A 17,417-nucleotide genomic window follows, 5' to 3' on the forward strand; every position below is an offset into this window, starting at 1 on the left:
TCAGAAAAATGGATTTCTAGAAATCTGATGTGGGGGCATTCTTCTTTTGCTTTAAACATTTTTAAATGTTAAAGGGAGACTGAAAGAAAAAAATAAGACTTCCCAGAAGAGAGGCAACTATAGGAAAAAGTTATTTAAAATTCATGAAAAGTGAAAACTTGGGAAAAATAAAAAGTCTATTTCTTTAAGAAAAAAAAAAAATTACAAGAATGGAATTCCCACCCACACTTAATGGGGTCTCACTGCTAAAAATATATATATATTCTGACATGACTTTCCCTTTTTAAAAATACACTTTACAGTTTAAAGTAAAGGTAAATGTAGAAGCTGGACTCACCTCACACCCTGAGAGGGCCTGGCTGGACTGGGCAGCATAGAAAAGGGAATCCACGTTGCTCGGATCAAGGTTTGATTTAATGAAGGTGCATGCTTGCTAAATGGGGGGAAAGTCAATGATAAGTGGTGAAATACACAGTGATTAGGAAAACTGTACGTGTTTTTTGGATGACAGATAAAATTCTCAGCAATCCATGATGGCTTAAAGTATGAGAGCTACACAAGATTTCATTTTTCAAGCAGATATTTTCCACAGAACACTGTATTATCCCAAAATGCTAACTTCATAGAAAGAGCAACAAACCTGAAGGCACTCTTGTCCTTCTGAACCTAGAAAAGGAAGGAAAGGAACCACTTCCACCGATCACCTGCTCTAACCATAACCTGTGTGGGGTGTTTATGATGCTCTTCCTTTTAATGAACATAAGGACCCTGTGGTAGATACTATCATCCCCATTTAACAGAATAAGAAACTGATGCTTGGAGTTGGTAAGTAATGTAATGAAGGTGACAAAGCTAATAAACGGCAGTGTCTCCACTTCGATGTCTCCAAAGCTAAGTCAGGTTCAACACATCTAACATAAGCTAGAAACCTTCTATTTCTTCATCTGGACCTTCTGGCTCATGTACGGGCATCACCATGCACCCTAAATCAGAAACCTAGGACTCATTCTCGACTTTTCCCTCACCCTCCAAGCCTATCGAGTCTCTCAAACCCGATCACCAATCTCTGGAGCTTCCCTCCTTGCCTTATGTCAGGCCCCTGCCATTTCTCATGGAGACTGTTACACTCATCTCCTAACTGGTCTGCAAGTCATGCAATCCATTCTGCATACTGCTTCAAGAGTGATCTTTACAAGGTGCAAAAGTGTAATAGGGAAGAACCTTTTGTATCCTATTACAAGTTAATCACTAAAGGGATGCTGACTATAAGCTTAAATTATACATGATGACCCAACTCTGGGAATGACCTCCCAGGTAATGAGCATTAAGCTAAAATATCTTTGTTTAGCTCACAGGAAACATGCTGACCAGGCCCATCTGTGAATGACTGCAGGGAGGAAGAAATTAACACAACCCCTCTGGAGGCTGATGGGAATGGGGAAGTGTTTGACTTCATTCCCACCCCTTTTACTATAAAAGGAGCCTGAATTCTAACTCAGGCAAGATGGATCTTTGGGGCACGAGCCCATCTTCTCAGTCTGCCGGCTTTCTGAACAAAGTCTTTATCCCTTGCCCCAACACCTCATCTCTCGATTATTGGCCTGTCATGAGGCCAGCAGCAGAAGCTTTGTCTTGGTAACAAGCATATCCATCTTACTCGGCTAGTAAAACCCTTGGGTGGTTCCTTATCCTTCTTAGAACAAGACTCAAAGTTTCTGATCTGGCATAAAATGCCCTCATGACTGGGACTTCCCTGGTGGCACAGTGGTTGAGAATCTGCCTGCCAATGCAGGGGACACGGGTTCGAGCCCTGGTCCGGGAAGATCCCACATGATGCAGAGCAACTAAGCCCGTGTGCCACAACTACTGAGCCTACACACCACAACGGCTGAAGCCCACGCGCCTAGAGCCCATGCTCTGCAACAAGAGAAGCCACCGCAATGAGAAGCCCGTGCACCGCAACGAAGAGCAGCCCCTGCTCGCCGCAACTAGAGAAAGCCCACGTGCAGCAACGAAGACCTAACAGAGAAAGGAAGGAAGAAAGGAAGGAAGGAAGAAAGAAATATATATATATATATGAATGCCCTCATGACTGACCCTCACTCTCTGTGGCAGCTTCCTCACCACAGCCCCACCAACTCCAAAATCTTACCCTCCACCCCACTGCAGTTCCCCATGCTCTCACCATTTATGTTCCTGACCCTGCTACCCCCCACTCCGTGCCAGGAGCACCTTTCCCTTGTCCTTCTTGCCTGCCAAACCAGGTCCCATCTTCATCTCTGCTCAGATGTCACCTTTTCCAGAGAACCTTCCCTGATATTCATCCAGGACAGGACAAGTGCCTTCCCTCCCGAGCACTCCCCCAAAGCACTTACCACACTGTACTAACTACCTACCTCCCCCCCCAGGGACTAGTTACTTGAGAGCAGAGACTTTGAGAAATTCCCACCACAGTGCCTGGCACAGAGTGGACACATAAGAAAACCCATGCTATTCCTACTATATCAAGAAATAACATTTAAGAGCTAGCTATAGCACTAAATACTTTGGTTGAGGTAACATAAAATTCAGCTATTCAAAATTAAATGGTAATAAAAACAGTTAAAAGTGGATGCTTCCCAGTAGGACAAGGTGGGCCACGGGATGGATGGTTACTATTCACTAATAGCTGTTCTGTATTATCTGGTATTTTACTGTATGCATGCGCTCGCTACTTCAACCAAAAAAACTTTTGTTTTTAATTTTATGAATAACACTTAAATAAGAGTCTCAAACAAATGAGTTTCAACCAGAAGTCTGAAGGAGTCCAAAGAGAAAAAGAAAAGAAACAAAATACTTCATACTGCACAAATTAGGGATCTGAAGAAAACAACCTATTCAAGGAATCCTTTCAGCAGAATGTGGGCAAGCTTAAGACGTGTGCTTTGTCGCCATCTGGTGCTTTAGCAATAGAACAACACCCAAGGCCCCAAACAATGACTATGGTCATTGTTAACAATTTTTGAGCACTTAAAATTTGTCAAGCACTGTTGACAAGTGCTGTATACGCATTTCTCATTTAATAAGGGGATCTATGCATTAGGTCCTCCTACTACCTTAAGTTTACAGACAAGAAAACTGGGGCATTAGAGAGGAACCTGACTCGTCCAAGGTCACTCAGCTCTTAATGGAGGAGCTGGAATTCAGGCCCAGGCAGCCTGGCTCCAGAGTCTGAGCTATACAACCTGTCTCTCTCTCTCAAGGGACTATTAAAAACGACCTGTTCCTGAATAAAACCAGCGTCATGCCTACTCGTTTGCACAGAGAGATCTAGGTAAACAGTACCAAGGGTCTGTGGCTTCGAAGCTCAAAATGTCGACAGCTTAGTTTTAAAAGCGGCAAAAATAAGGGACCTCACAAAACATGCTCTGGACCCTCAGGAAGCCCACCCAGATCTGAGGCTTCAGCTGGCCGATTGCAGGGGATCTGTAACTCCAACTCCTGCTGCCCTAGTTCCACACTCACCCTTGCAAGTGAAGGCTGAAAATCGCCTCCTAAACATCCATCCCCTGTCTGTTCCCCTCCAATTTTCTGTGCCCAACTATCTAAATATCCTCCTGAGTGAAGGACATCAGTGCTTTTCTCAGTCCATTCTTCCCTACAACTCCCCAGCCTGAATCAGCAACCAAGAAGACAGTAAATCTCTCTCTCATCTGCCCTTTCCTCTCCAGTAGCAGCCCCCAACTCCTGTCTCCTCTCAGCCTAGGCTTTGTAATCTCGCCAGACTCTGTCAGGCTACTGCAGCACACGCTGGCAACAGCCTCCGTCCATACCAGGTCTTGGTAGCTGGGCTGGCTTTTTCCCCACGCGCTCTGACCACCCCTCTGCTCCAGCCAACTCACGGCCCCCACAAGGCAACAAGCACTTCTAAGCCTCTAGGCTTAGTACGGGCTGTTCTCTCCATCAGGAAGCCCATCCATCTCGTCAGTTCAGCTTCTCCCTCTCAACTGGTAACTCCTAATGTATCAACAAAACTCAAGACTGATTTGAAAGTAAAACTTACCTTGATCCTTCTCTCCCCTCCAGCTGCTACCTTCTCTCTCTTCCCACCAGTGAACTCCAAATTATTGAAGCCAAAGGACATTTTCCAATGCTCATGCCCTTAACACTGGATAGAACCTTCCTTGTTCTAAAACATTCCCTTCCCTTCGCTTCCAGGATTACCCTGCCCTCCCATGGCTCTCTTCCTCCTTCTCAGCTGCTCCTCAAGTTTCGTCCTCTTCTCCCTGACCATTTAACACTGGAGTTTTTCAACTCCTAGGCCCACTTCTCATCCATCCCCTCTCTTCCTAGGCGATCTCAATCATGCCCATGGCTTCATCCAGAACCGTTATGCAGGTAATTCTCAGATTTGTACCCCCAGCCCAGACTTCTCTCAAAGGCCACTTACATGATTCAAAGGCATTTTAAGCTCAACATCTTTAAGACCGAATTTATGATCTTTCCTGCACAAACCTAATTCTCTTCCTGTGTTCCTATCCTAAAGAATGGCCCAACCATCCATCCATGTGGCAAAAGTCAGAAGTCCAGGTGTCATCTTTTGTACCCCGCCAGCATTCAATCTTGCCCCATATTCCCCTGCGAAAATCTGTCCTCCACAAGGCAGGAGAGAAACCTTTCCAAAATGAAAACTAGATCCTGATACTTGCTGCTTAAAATCAACTTCTCTTTAGAGAAAAAGCAAAATCTTCCCTCTGACTACCAAAGCACGGAGGCTTAGACCCAGCCTTCCTCTCTAGCTTTCTCACATTCTCTGTTCTTATACAGCCTCCTCTCAGTCTCTCAAATGTAAGCTGCTCCCTAACTGCACAGGTCCTTTGCACATGCTATTTCCTCTGGCTAAAGTCCCTTCCCTCCCCGTCTCCTGGTTAAGTCCTACTTTCCCTTTAGAATTCAGATCCATCATACCTTCCTTCATTTAATAAACAGCTATTGAGTACTACCACCTGCCAGGTGCTCTCTAGGTACTGGAAATACACAACAAATAAAATCAACAAAGTTCCTGCCCTCAAGGAGTTGTAATTTAGGGGTATACAGAGTGAGACTTAAGTTCAGAGATTTCTTTAGAAGTGCCTTCCCTGACCAGGTCAAAGTCCCCTATTTCACACCTATAACACCATACATCTCACCTTCATAAAACTTGCCATTGTTATAAATATTCATGTATATATTTATTACATGACTAATGCTTGTCTCCACTATTAGAGGATACATTCCAAAAGGCAGATGCTCTCTTTGTTGTTCAATACTGGATCCCCGGTGCCTAGCTTCATGCTCAGCACACAGCAGAAACTCACTAGACATCTGATGAATGACTAAAGGAATCGTGTAACAGCCAGCACAGATGGTAATTTCCCCCGTACAAGGCCGGGACTAAGAGTAAGTGTTCTCAGCAGACCGGGTCAGTGAGCAGCTCCCTCTTCTGGACTCCCCTGGCACTTCCCACACACTACACGTTACATGTGTCTCTGTACTCACACCTGGTCTCTGTTATGGTTCCTGTCTCTCACTAGATAATGATCTCCTCTGCACTTAGCATAGTATCTTGCACATAGCAGATGCTCCATAAAATGACTACTGCCTGAAGGACTGCCTGCTTCTCTGCTATTCCCAGTAACTGGCTGAGTGCCTGGCCCTCAACAAGCACTCAGGATTTGTTGAATGGATACAGATATACTTACCTTGTACTCACCATGTGCCAGATACTGAGCTAAGCACTTTACATTTATCACATTTAATTCTCACAACAACTCTATAAGGTAGATATTCTTATCCCCTTTCACAGATCAGGAAAGTGCCTGCCTGATTGACTGACAATCTGTGAACACTGTCTAACGTGTCCTGATTTCAGTCATTAGAATCTAAGCTACCATCACAATTTTTGCATATTATGTCTCCCATTTACTTAATATTTTCATTAAAATGAATACAAAATAACCCTCAATGTTCCTGTCTTATAAAAAGCTAAGCAATAATATCTATAGGGACTTCCCTGGTGGCACAGTGGTTAAGGATCCGCCTGTGGGGATTCTTAACCCCACAAGGTAACATAGGTTTGATCCCTGGTCTGGGAAGATCCCACATGCCACGGAGCAACTAAGCCCGTGCACCACACCTACTGAGCCTGCGCTCTAGAGCCCGAGAGCCCCAACTGCTGGGCCCATGTGCCACAGCTGCTGAAGCCGTGTGCCTGGAGCCCACGCTCCACAACAGCGGAGGCCGTCGCAATGAGAGGCCAGCACACTGCAACAAAGAGTAGCCCCCGCTCACAGCAGCTAGAGAGGGCCCACATGCAGCAGCGAAGACCCAACACAGCCAAATAATAAATAAATAAAAAATCTATAAAATCGCTGTTCTCATGTGCTTATGTTTTTTTTTTTTTTTTTTTTTTTGGCGGTACGCGGGCCCCAAACTGCCGTGGCCTCTCCCGTTGCGGAGCGCAGGCTCAGCGGCCATGGCTCACGGGCCCAGCCGCTCGCGGCATGTGGGATCTTCCCAGACCGGGGCACGAACCCGTGTCCCCTGCATCGGCAGGCGGACTCTCAACCACTGTGCCACCAGGGAAGCCCTGTGCTTATGTTTTTAAAATATACATACACAGTACTTGATATCAAAATGAAAGATGTTCAGTCTTCATAACACCTAAAATCAACTCTCATTCCACACACCACTGTTCCCAGAGCTGCGCTCTACTCTCATATTCTTATTAAACCCCATTCCTCTCAGTTCTGCTGCTGAATCTCTTTTGACAAAATAACCAAAATCTCCCCTAATGATCTATCTGTGAGAACAACCAACTCAGTGCATCTAGCAGAACTGAGGGAGTTCTCTCTACTCAGCTGAAAGCAACAACAGCTGAGCAGGACACATCCCACTACATGGAAGTGACAGTAACAGAGACTCTCTCTCAATGGATTTCTTTAGTGTACACCTCTAATAAGGAAATTCACCAGCTCCAAAACGTCCATACAAACTCCCTTCCTTCCACTGCTTACAATGTACACATCACACCATCACCACAGCACATTTCATAAGTGATTAAAATGAAGTACGTGATTAACTCATTTATTTTCCGATTTAGAGGCACATTAAGAAGCTTTCATTTCTATTAAGCTAAAGTTTACAATTCATTCATTCAACAAATATTTGTGGAACACCCTCTTCATTAGGCATTAAGCAATGGGGATGACAGTAGGAGAAAAAATAAAATGTCAATCAACATACATTTACCGCTACTACCATGTAATAGTACTACTAAGAACTAATACTGATTACACCCATTACTACATGCCATCACCATGCCAACCAACCTACATCCATCACTTGTGAGCTGAGTACTAGAACTATCTCCATCTTACAGATGAGAAAACAAAGATTCTGAAAGGTTCGGTAAGCTGAACAGGTTACTCAGCAGTGTAGTTGTGAAGTCAAAATCTTGAAGCTAACTAATGTGACTTTAGAGTCCGTATTATGAACAAAAAGCCCACAGCTAATCATGTAATTACCCCCAAATCACACTGTACTGCAGCTGTCTGGATGGCTTCAGCCTATGTCTTCAGCCCTGACCAATGTGCCCTCAAACTCATTACATCAGCAGAGAACACCTATAGGGGCATGAGTTCAACCTAAATCCACATGCAGCTCTAAATCATGAGACAGATAAAAAGGCATCATTTGAGGCTTCCCTGGTGGCACAGTGATTAAGAATCAGCCTGCCAATGCAGCGGACACAGGTTCGAGCCCTTGTCCAGGAAGACCCCACACACTGCAGAGCAACTAAGCCCGTGTGCCACAACTACTGAGCCTGTGCTCTAGAACCAGCGAGCCACAACTACTGAGCCCGAGTACCACAACCACTGAAGCCCGTGCACCTAGAACCTGTGCTCCGCAACAAGAGAAGCCAGCGCAATGAGAAGCCTGTGCACCGCAATGAAGAAGAGCCCCCGCTCGCTGCAACTAGAGAAAGCCCACGTGCAGCAATGAAGACCCAGCGCAGCCAAAAATTAATTAATTTATTGACTGATTAATTAATTTTAAAAAGTATCATTTCAGTTAGAGTGACAGCGCCTCACTCCTCACTCCTCCAGGAGGCCCCTGGACGGAATCCTATGGTCCCACAGAATTTTGAAATAGACCAGCAGAAAACTCTCACCCTGCATTCAGATCCGCCAAAATTTAACATTAGCCTAATATTCCAATTTTATCTCCTACACCTTATGATACAAAACCTCTACTGGTCAAGACTGCTCCACCCTATGTCTCCCAATTGTCTGTTCTCTCTCTTTCCCAAGCCCTTTACAGACACTGTGGGCCTTCCATACAGTACCTGCACCAGCATTGTCTGAACTCACCTGAATAAATTATAAATAGAAGCAAAACTTTTAAAGTTATAATTATAATATAATAATTATTAAATAATTATATTATAATTATAATATAATAATTATTAAATAATTATATTATAATATAATTATAATAATAGCTACCATTCAAAGGGCCTTTCGTGGGCCAGTCACTTACTAGGCATAATATGATTTCACTTTATCTTTACAATGATCCCATGAGGAAGGCATCACAACTCCCATTTTACAGAGAGATGGAGCCAGAACTAAAAACTTGGGCTAGCGACTCTGCTGCCTGTACTCTTTTCTCTTGAACAAAACTAATTTTATTAGGAGGTACATTGACCTGGAGGGTTTAAAACAACATGAGGGAAGTCTGTTTCATTAACAGTCACACACAGGAAGGAAATATTGGGCAGCAACAAGAGATAGCTGTCAGGAAGAAATCTGAATAAGCACAGCTCTCATATAGCAGGGATTAGCAAACTTTCTGTAAAGGGCCAGAGAGTATAAATATTAGGCTTTTGGGGCCAGATAAGTCTCTTCAGTAATTACTCAATTCTACTGTTAAAGTGCAATAGCAGCCATAGCAATATGTGAGTGATAGGGTGTGGCTGTGTTCCAGTAAACTTTTATTTACAAAAACAGGCTTCAAGCTGGACCCTGGGGGCCATTATGCAGATGATGGTTGGCAGACACTGGACAATTTTCTTAACCTTTCTAAGCTTGCATTTCCTCCTCTATTACAGGATAATATTTCTGACCATATAGAATGAAGACAACTCAGATAACATATCCAGGGTACCTGGCACATATGAGACATTCAATAAATAATAACAATTACTGATTCTAGTCTCGGCCAGAAAATATTTAAGCCAAGGACATCAGAAACTCTCAAAGACTATTGGATTACATAGAAACAAACAAAACACACACAGAGACATTCTGGCCCACTGGCAAAAATGGGACATTTTGAGCATCAAAAACAATAACAATTACAATGGATTGCAAGACATCAACAGGGACTACCAGTTCTGACCAGGACAGAAATAAACGTACTGAATTTACCAGTCTGTCATAAATAACTGTAAAACTGAACAAAATAGATGAAGCTGAGATGCTGGACATGTACAGACAGGACAAGGCCGTGACCCTTGAAAGAATGTAAACAGTATGACAATAGAACAAATGATGGGAGTTTAAATATATTGTTATAAGGTCCCTTCCTTATCCGTGATGTGGCAAAATAATAAATCAAAGTATACTGTGATAAGTTAAGATGCATATTACAATCTCTAGAGCAACCTCTAAAAAAATAAGTAAGCTAAAAAGCCAATAGAAGAGGGCTTCCCTGGTGGCACAGTGGTTGAGAGTCCACCTGCCGATGCAGGGGACATGGGTTCGTGCCCCAGTCCAGGAAGATCCCACGTGCCGCGGAGCGGCTGGGCCCGTGAGCCATGGCCGCTGAGCCTGAGCATTCGGAGCCTGTGCTCCGCAACGAGAGAGGCCACAAAAGTGAGAGGGCCACGTACCGCAAAAAAAAAGCCAATAGAAGAGATAAACTGGAATATTAAAAAAAAAAAGATTCAATCTAAGACAGGAAAAGAGGAGAAAAAAATGGATAAACAAATAGAAAACAAGATGGTAAACTTAAACCCAACAGTATAGTTACAAAAAAATATAAATGAACTAAATCCCCAATTAAAAGACAGAGATTGCCAGAATGGATAAAAAACAAGTCCCTACTATACACTGTGTACAAGAGATAGATTAGTGTTACAACACCTGAATCCACTGATTCAACTTTATCATAACTAAAAATGAAACAATCAGATATTATGCATCCACTGATAGGAAGCACACAGCACTGCCTATGAACTATTTCTGCCAAGAAAACCGACCCTGATTATAATTAAGCCTCAAGAGCTAACTATCAGTTTTAGGAATTAAAGAGATAAGGAAATATGTTCAAAAACAGCATGAGGATGCAATCAATCAAAAGCAGAATGTGGAAAATTCTCCAGGACAAGTGACCTGGCTTGTTCCCTAAATAAAAGATGGGGGCAGGGACTGTTATAGATGAAAAGGGTCTTGAGAAACATCAACAAATGCAATGTGTGGACCTTGTTTAGATCCTGATTCAAACCAACATTTTTTGTTAGCTCAAGATGACTAAACACAGACTGGGAATTAAATGACATTAAAGAATTATTATTAACCTTGCTAGGTGAAATAAAAGGACTGTCATGTTAAAAAAAGTATAGATGTATGTCAGATATGTCTGGTATTTGCTATAAAACACACCAGCAAAAAAATAAAATAAATAAGGAGAGGAGAATAAATGTAATAAAAATGGCAAAATGTGAACACTTGTTCAAACTGGCAAATGGTATGAGAAGAGCTCATTAGATGTTCCCACCACTTCTGTGAATGTTTGCAAACTTCCATAATAAAAGATTGAAACAAAACGAGCTGTTGTTCTTTTAACTCGCACTAGAATGTAAGTTCTCTGAAGGCAGTGATTTTGACTGGTTCATCCACCACTGCATGCCCAGGGCCTAGCCCAGGGCAGTAAACAACCTAGCAATAGTAGTTCATACAAAAGTGGACTAAACTGTCAATCCAGTGGGTCAGGTACTCACCACCCTCCTCACAAGAACCACTGGTCTTGAAGGAAGCAAAGGGCAGGAGCTCTGAGACCCAGGGAGGATCCCAGGACAGGCCTTAGGCAAAGGGACTAAGCGGCTAATTAGACAAGTTAGGCTCACTAAAAGGCACTGTCCTCTGCAGAAGGTTACATTTCCCTAACCTGTTGAACCCAGGCATGGCCAAGGGACTTGCTTTAGGCAAAGAAATGAGAAAGATAAAAAGTGGCAAGTATCTCTTCTGAGCAGAAGTTTTAAAAGCCATGCTTTCATTTGTACACAGTCCAGAAAGAGACTCCTCCATCAGGCTAAATCCCTTTTTCGTTTTCCTGGGGGGGAGGGGGGGGCGGTACCCACGCCCTGTGGCATGCGGAATCTTAGTTCTCTGACCAGGGATCAAACCCGCGCCCCCTGTATTGGGAGTGTGGAGTCTTAACCACTGGACCGCCAGGGAAGTCCCCAGGCTAAATCTTAGACTGAAGAAACATGGAGCAAAGCCCCAGCTGACCCTTGATGGCCATATAGTAAGAGCAAAAAATAAACTTTAGTCATAAGCCATTCAGATTTGGGGTCATTTCTACACTAATACAAGAAAGGAGAGGCAGAATTCTAAAGATGCCATCTTTAGATATCCATCTACTGAATATTTATTTAAACTAATAGAGAACTGCCATGAAGGGATTTTGCAGGTGTAATTAAAGCCCCAAATCAGCTGACCTTAAAATTTAGAGATTATCCAGGTAGGCCTGACCCAAGCAGGTAAGTCCTTTAACAGCAGAGTTTTCTCCAACTGGGAGCAGGAGGTCAGAGAGACCTGAAGAGTAAGAAGGACTCAACATGCCATTGCTGACTTAAATGGGGAGGGGGAAGATGAGAAGAAATTCAGTGCCTTCAGGAGCAGAGAGCAGTCCTTGGCTTCACAGCCACAGGGATCTGAGACCTACAACCACAAGGAAGTGGATTCTGCCAACCACCTGAAGGAGCTTGAAGTAGATTCTTCCCCAGAGCCTCCAGGTAAGAGCCCAGCCTGGCTAACACCTTTATTTCAACCCATGAGACACTAAGCACAGAGCCTGGCGAAGCCTGCCTGGACTTCTGACCTACAGAACTATCCGATCATAAATGAATGTTGTTTTAAATCACTAAGTTTATTGTAATTTGTTACACAACCTTAGAAAACTAATATACAAGGTTTATGTGAGAAACCTGGCGCTAATTCCTTTCCCTAGCTGTCTGTGCTTCTGTAATGAATAAAATATAAATTCACAGTTTAAGACTGTTCTTAAATCTAAGAAAGGTTTCAGTTATGATGCATTTTCCTCCTCAAAGGTCCAAAAAGTATATCGAAATGCCTGATGCTGTGACTATCAGTGTTCAATAAAGGTGAATGCTCCCCATCTTGAACTCCTTTATTATGAGGGACACACATAGGACACTTAACAAGTACAGTCTCATTGTAAATGTTTCAGTAAAAGCTACAGTAAAAGTTTCTAAAGAATCTATGACTTGCTCTCCTTTATATTCTACTAAAACACCTGGCATGGTCCTAACATATATTAGGCATTCAAGAAACAAACAAAAAAACATCTGTCAGATTGGTATAAATATTTATTATATTGGGTCACCCTCGGTTATCCTCAAATGAGCAAGAGTTAGTTTTTTTTTTTTTTTTTTTTTTTTTTTGCGGTACGCAGGCCCCTCACTGCTGTGGCCTCTCCCGCTGCGGAGCACAGGCTCCGGATGCGCAGGCTCAGCGGCCATGGCTCACTGGCCCAGCCGCTCTGCAGCACGTGGGATCTTCCCGGACCGGGACACGAACCCGTGTCCCCTGCATCGGCAGGCAGACTCTCAACCACTGCGCCACCAGGGAAGCCCAAGAGTTAGTTTTGAAGTACACAAAAGGAACCCAGTGAAGGGATGAGGCCACCAAGACAAAAGTGGTCTTTACCTTTACATCTGGCACCTGGGCACCAAGGCTGCTGAGTCCCACGATGGAGTAGAAAGCAGATTCCAAACTTGTGAAAGGGCGATCCAGCGAGGCTTTCAGTCTTTCCACGTCATGCCTAGTGAGGTAGTGAGTGGGCGTCAGAGCATGGGCGCTGGCTATGATTGTCAGGGCCAACAGGAAGACAGTGCTTGAACCTTGGGGGGAAACGACTATTAAATAAATACACTCCACACTATTCCAAAGTTCTATACAAAGTTCCAACGATGAGGCACACCAAGGTCTGGGAACAAAATTATGTGAGGAAGGGTGAGGGAACTGGGAGGTTCAACCTGGAGACACGCCTTGGGGAAGTGGTGGGCATGGTCTTCAACTCTCTGAACGACAGTCCTCCCAGGAGCCTCTGTGCCTCTAAAGCAAGGGGCTCATCATGCCATTCCCGTCTCAAGTACATTTGAAACTCGTATGCCTCATAGGACAAACCCAATCCTGAATCCTCCCCGTGGTCTTGCCCGTTTCCCAACCAGATCTCCTCCCCCACTCTTTCATCTGTTGCTCTCTGCCCTCCTCTCCGTTCCTCTCAGTAGTCAGTGTTCTTTCCCACCCAGCTCTTTTACATGCCTTCTCCCGCTTAATTTCGACTTTCAGATTTCGAGTATCTCTTCCTTAAGAAGCCTCCCAACAGCCCTCCTTTGGATGAGGTCCCAGTACTATGAAGTACCAAAGAACGAGGTTTCTGGGGCCAGGTTTAAATCCTAGCTGTCACTTCTTAGCAAGGTGGCCATGGCAGGTACAATGTGACCAGCTGTGCCTCAGTTTTCTCAAGTATGAAGTGGGATAATAACAGTATCTATCTCAGGGTTGTTAGGATTACATGTGTTAATACAGAAAACGTTAGTGACTGGCACATATATAAGTGCTATATAAATGTTAGCAACTCCTTCTATTACATTATTGTTGTTGTTGTTCCTATATCCGCTCACAGCAACCTGCACTTCTATGTAGAATTTTTCACAACTAAAATTAGTAGTGTAATGTCCGATTCCTCTGCTAAACTGTAAGCTTCATGAGGATAGAGACCGTTGCTTTTATTCATCCCAGTAATTCCAGGTCTTGCACATTGTTTGGCACATAGCAGTACTGAAATAATATTTGCTGAATAAATGGAAAGAAAAATCAATCCTCAGCCATTATGCCCCAGGGTACAGAGAGAAATCATAGGAGTGGAACATTTCTACTTTTCATTTGGAAAAAAACACTTTCAAATGGGCAGCTTCATAAACAGTATGCCTTCCAAGTAATAGTAATCACAAGGTTAACATTAATGATTAATGCTCCTTTGCCTATAGCGTCAAATTTAGTTTGAACCAGAACCCCTTAAAAAAGGTATTTTACAAATAAGAAAACTGAGGACCCGAACAGCTTGGAGATAGCCAATCTTGTACTCAAACCCAGGTCTATCTATGGAGTTCGCACTCCACTATTTTTTAGAGAATGTTGTAGAACGGATACCTACACTAGGGGCATGAGTGTTAGTGCTATTTAAGTCCTCGTGTGTGTTAAATAACCTAAAGAATGCAAAAGCTCTTGAAAAAAACTAGAAAGAGATCTATAATGTGGATCATCATTCATCAAATATTTATTAAATACCTACTATGTACCAAGCACTATTTCTGGTGTTAAAAATACAACAGGAAACAAAACAAAAACCCCTAACCTCATGGAGCTTACATTCTAGTTGGAAAAGAAAGACATTACACAAAATAATTATGAAACATTATTTATCATCTTAGAAGGTGAAAAGTGCTATGGAGAAAAATAAAGCACAGAAGGAATATCTGGGAAGAGCTGTAATTTTAAATATGGTAGCCTGTGAAGCCCTAAGAAATAAAGATATTGTGTGTAAACCTGAAGGAAAAGAAGGAGCAAGTCATAAAGATATTTGGAGGGAAACTATCCCAAGAAAAGCAAGGGCAAATACCCTGAATCAGGAGTGCAGATGGTGTTTTTTGCATTAGCAAAGAGAACAATATGGCTGGAGAGGATTAAGCAAGGGGTGAGAAGTAGGGACAAGGTAACAGACGTAGCAGAGGCCAAATCCAGAGGGCATTATAGGGACTTTGGCTTTTATAAAGTGAGATGGGAGCCACGGGAAAATCTTGAGCAGAGGAGTGACTCGACTTACATTTTAACAGGAACTTTGTGTTGAGAATAAACAATACTGTGTTGAGATTATAGAGAAGTAAGGATAGAAGACTACTGCCATAACCCAGGAAAAAAGATGTTGGTGGTCTAAGCCAGGGTGACAGCAATGGAGGTACTGAGAAGTGGTTGAAGTCTCGCTAGAATTCAAAGTTAAAGCCAGAATTGATAATGGTTCGAAAGATGTAAAAGAGATACTTATGCTGAATCCCCAGTGCCTTGAATATATGCATGCACTCAATACCTTAAGATCTAGTGAGTAACTATGACTAGCTTTTGCCAGCTCGACTGTAAGTTCCCCTAACACAGCATCTGTGCCAGAATCCTGATATCTCCACCTCATATTAATCATAACTGCGTGTCTAAAATTTGAGCACCTAACATCTGTACGATATGCCCACACTATGCTAAGTAGTTTGCATCCATTTAGTCATTAAATCCTCACAGCATCCAAGTGAGTGTGGTTTACAGACCATGAAATTGAGTCTCAGAAATAGTTACCTGCCCTAAGACACAACTAGCTGAGAACCAAACTGTAGGAACTCTATTATCCTCAACCTCTCAAATAATGGAACAGTGAGCTCACTGACTTATTCACCGTTACCCGGGGCAAGTTACTTCCCTTCTCTGATATTCCATCTGTCAAATGGAAATAATAACAGTACACATTTCCCAAGCTGTTCTGAGACTACATGAGGTTCCATCCTGCACAGTGCCCACTCAATACCTAGCAATATAGTTAAGCTTACTGAGTGCTTACTTAGTGCCACACTATTCCACGCTATGCAAAGAGATTAACTGATTTAACACTCACCGTAATTCATGAGGTAGATAACCTGACTAACCTATTTTACAGATGAGAAACTGAGGGGCAGAGAAGTTAAGTAACTTGCACAGGGTCACATTAACGAATACGTGGCAGACGGCAAGTTTGTACCGGAGACTCTAACTTCAGGACTCATGCTCTAAACTTCCAAAGAGAGGTGACTGACTGTCTTGCCCCTTTCATTAAAAAGGAAATCATGGTCCAAAAACAGGACGATTTGGCCAAAAGCTCACTCTTACGCCTCCTGGCCCGGAAGCCCGCGCAAGTCAAATGAATGAGTTAAGCCAGCCCGAGCGTTATCCGCGGCCGCGGTCCCTGGCTGGGCCTCGGGGGGACCCGCACCTCCACACCGCACCCGTACCCAACCCCTCCTCCGCGGCAGTCCCACCCGCTGGCCAGCCCTTCGTCAGACCCTCGACCCCAAGAGCCCGAGCCCGAGCCCGAACCTATGCCCATGCCCCTGCCCCGCAGGGAAAGGGGATCCCGCCTAGCCGGCTCCTGCGTGGAGAGCACTAGTCTCCTGCGGGCGGGGGCCCACTCGCCAAGGCCTGCGGGCCGCGGGACCCCGTTGTCGAGCCATGCGCAACGCCTCACCCGGCGGCGCCATTCCTCCTAGCAGGTCCCACCAGGGCCCGAGACACAAGCGGACTTCCGCGCGGGAAAGTGGCTCCAAGAGTGCGCCGGAGGGGACTCCAGGGATTCGCGGCAGACCCCGCGTGCTAGGATGGGCTCTAGGTACAGGTCAGTCCCCGCCGTCCCGCTGGGCCCGGTCGCTCCCAGCAGCTGCGGCCGGAATTCCAGTCCACGCGCGCAGACTGCGCTGCAGTCCTCGCGTACAGGCCCGCTACCCCCCCGCGCCCTGGCCCACTTGGAACCGACCGCCTCGCAACCGTCCCATTCCGTGAGCTGCCGGCACGCGGTTGGACAAGGCCTTGGGGAGGGCCTCATACGCCTCCCCCTGTGATTGGCCGATTGCACTGTCACTCAGTCGTTTCTCTGCAGCCCGGCCGATTTTAAAGGAATAGGAAGGGTCCGGTGGGGAAGGGCCCGCAATGTTCGAGGGGTTTTGGGTTTTGTTAGAAAATTAAAAATTATGGCAACTTTCTCCAAAGATTGTTTCGGTTCTTAATAACTGACCTTCGAGACAGTTATGATTTTTTAACTGATTTGCACAGCATTTGTATGAGGAGAATATTAGCCCAATTTTACAGACGAAGTAACAGCCTCAAAAAAGGAAGTGACTTGTCTAAGAACTCAATAATAGCTAACTCTGATTATTGGGAGTTTACGGGATAGCCCGACAGTGTACTGAGCACTCCATGTACACTATTTCATTTACTCCTCATCACCATTCTGTGAAATATGCACTATTTGTATTCCCATTTTATAGAGAAGGAAAGTAAAATATTTGAACCCAG

At 44.2% G+C, this 17,417-nt stretch overlaps 1 protein-coding gene across 3 annotated transcripts in view; it reads right to left on the minus strand.

Annotated features, from left to right (window-relative positions):
* RPN2 (ribophorin II) overlaps nucleotides 1-16,915 on the minus strand; it is a 55,712-nt gene extending 38,797 nt beyond the window's left edge. For 2 of the 3 annotated variants that reach the window (XR_010836388.1, XM_059038010.2), the window contains exons 1-3: nucleotides 16,594-16,900; nucleotides 12,975-13,168; nucleotides 338-433 (exon numbers count right to left, since the gene is read on the minus strand). Coding sequence is in view for 2 of the 3 variants with exons in the window: in XM_059038010.2 (XP_058893993.1) it covers nucleotides 338-433; nucleotides 12,975-13,168; nucleotides 16,594-16,606 (303 nt within the window). In the remaining variant the exon portion in view is untranslated. Of the gene's footprint in view, nucleotides 1-337; nucleotides 434-12,974; nucleotides 13,169-16,593 lie in introns of all 3 variants that reach the window. The other variant, XM_059038012.2, reaches the window with a different exon arrangement.
* Between the last annotated feature and the right edge of the window lie 502 nt (nucleotides 16,916-17,417).

This window comes from Kogia breviceps, chromosome 14, assembly GCF_026419965.1.
Source record: "Kogia breviceps isolate mKogBre1 chromosome 14, mKogBre1 haplotype 1, whole genome shotgun sequence".
Classification (NCBI taxonomy): Eukaryota; Metazoa; Chordata; class Mammalia; order Artiodactyla; family Physeteridae; genus Kogia; species Kogia breviceps.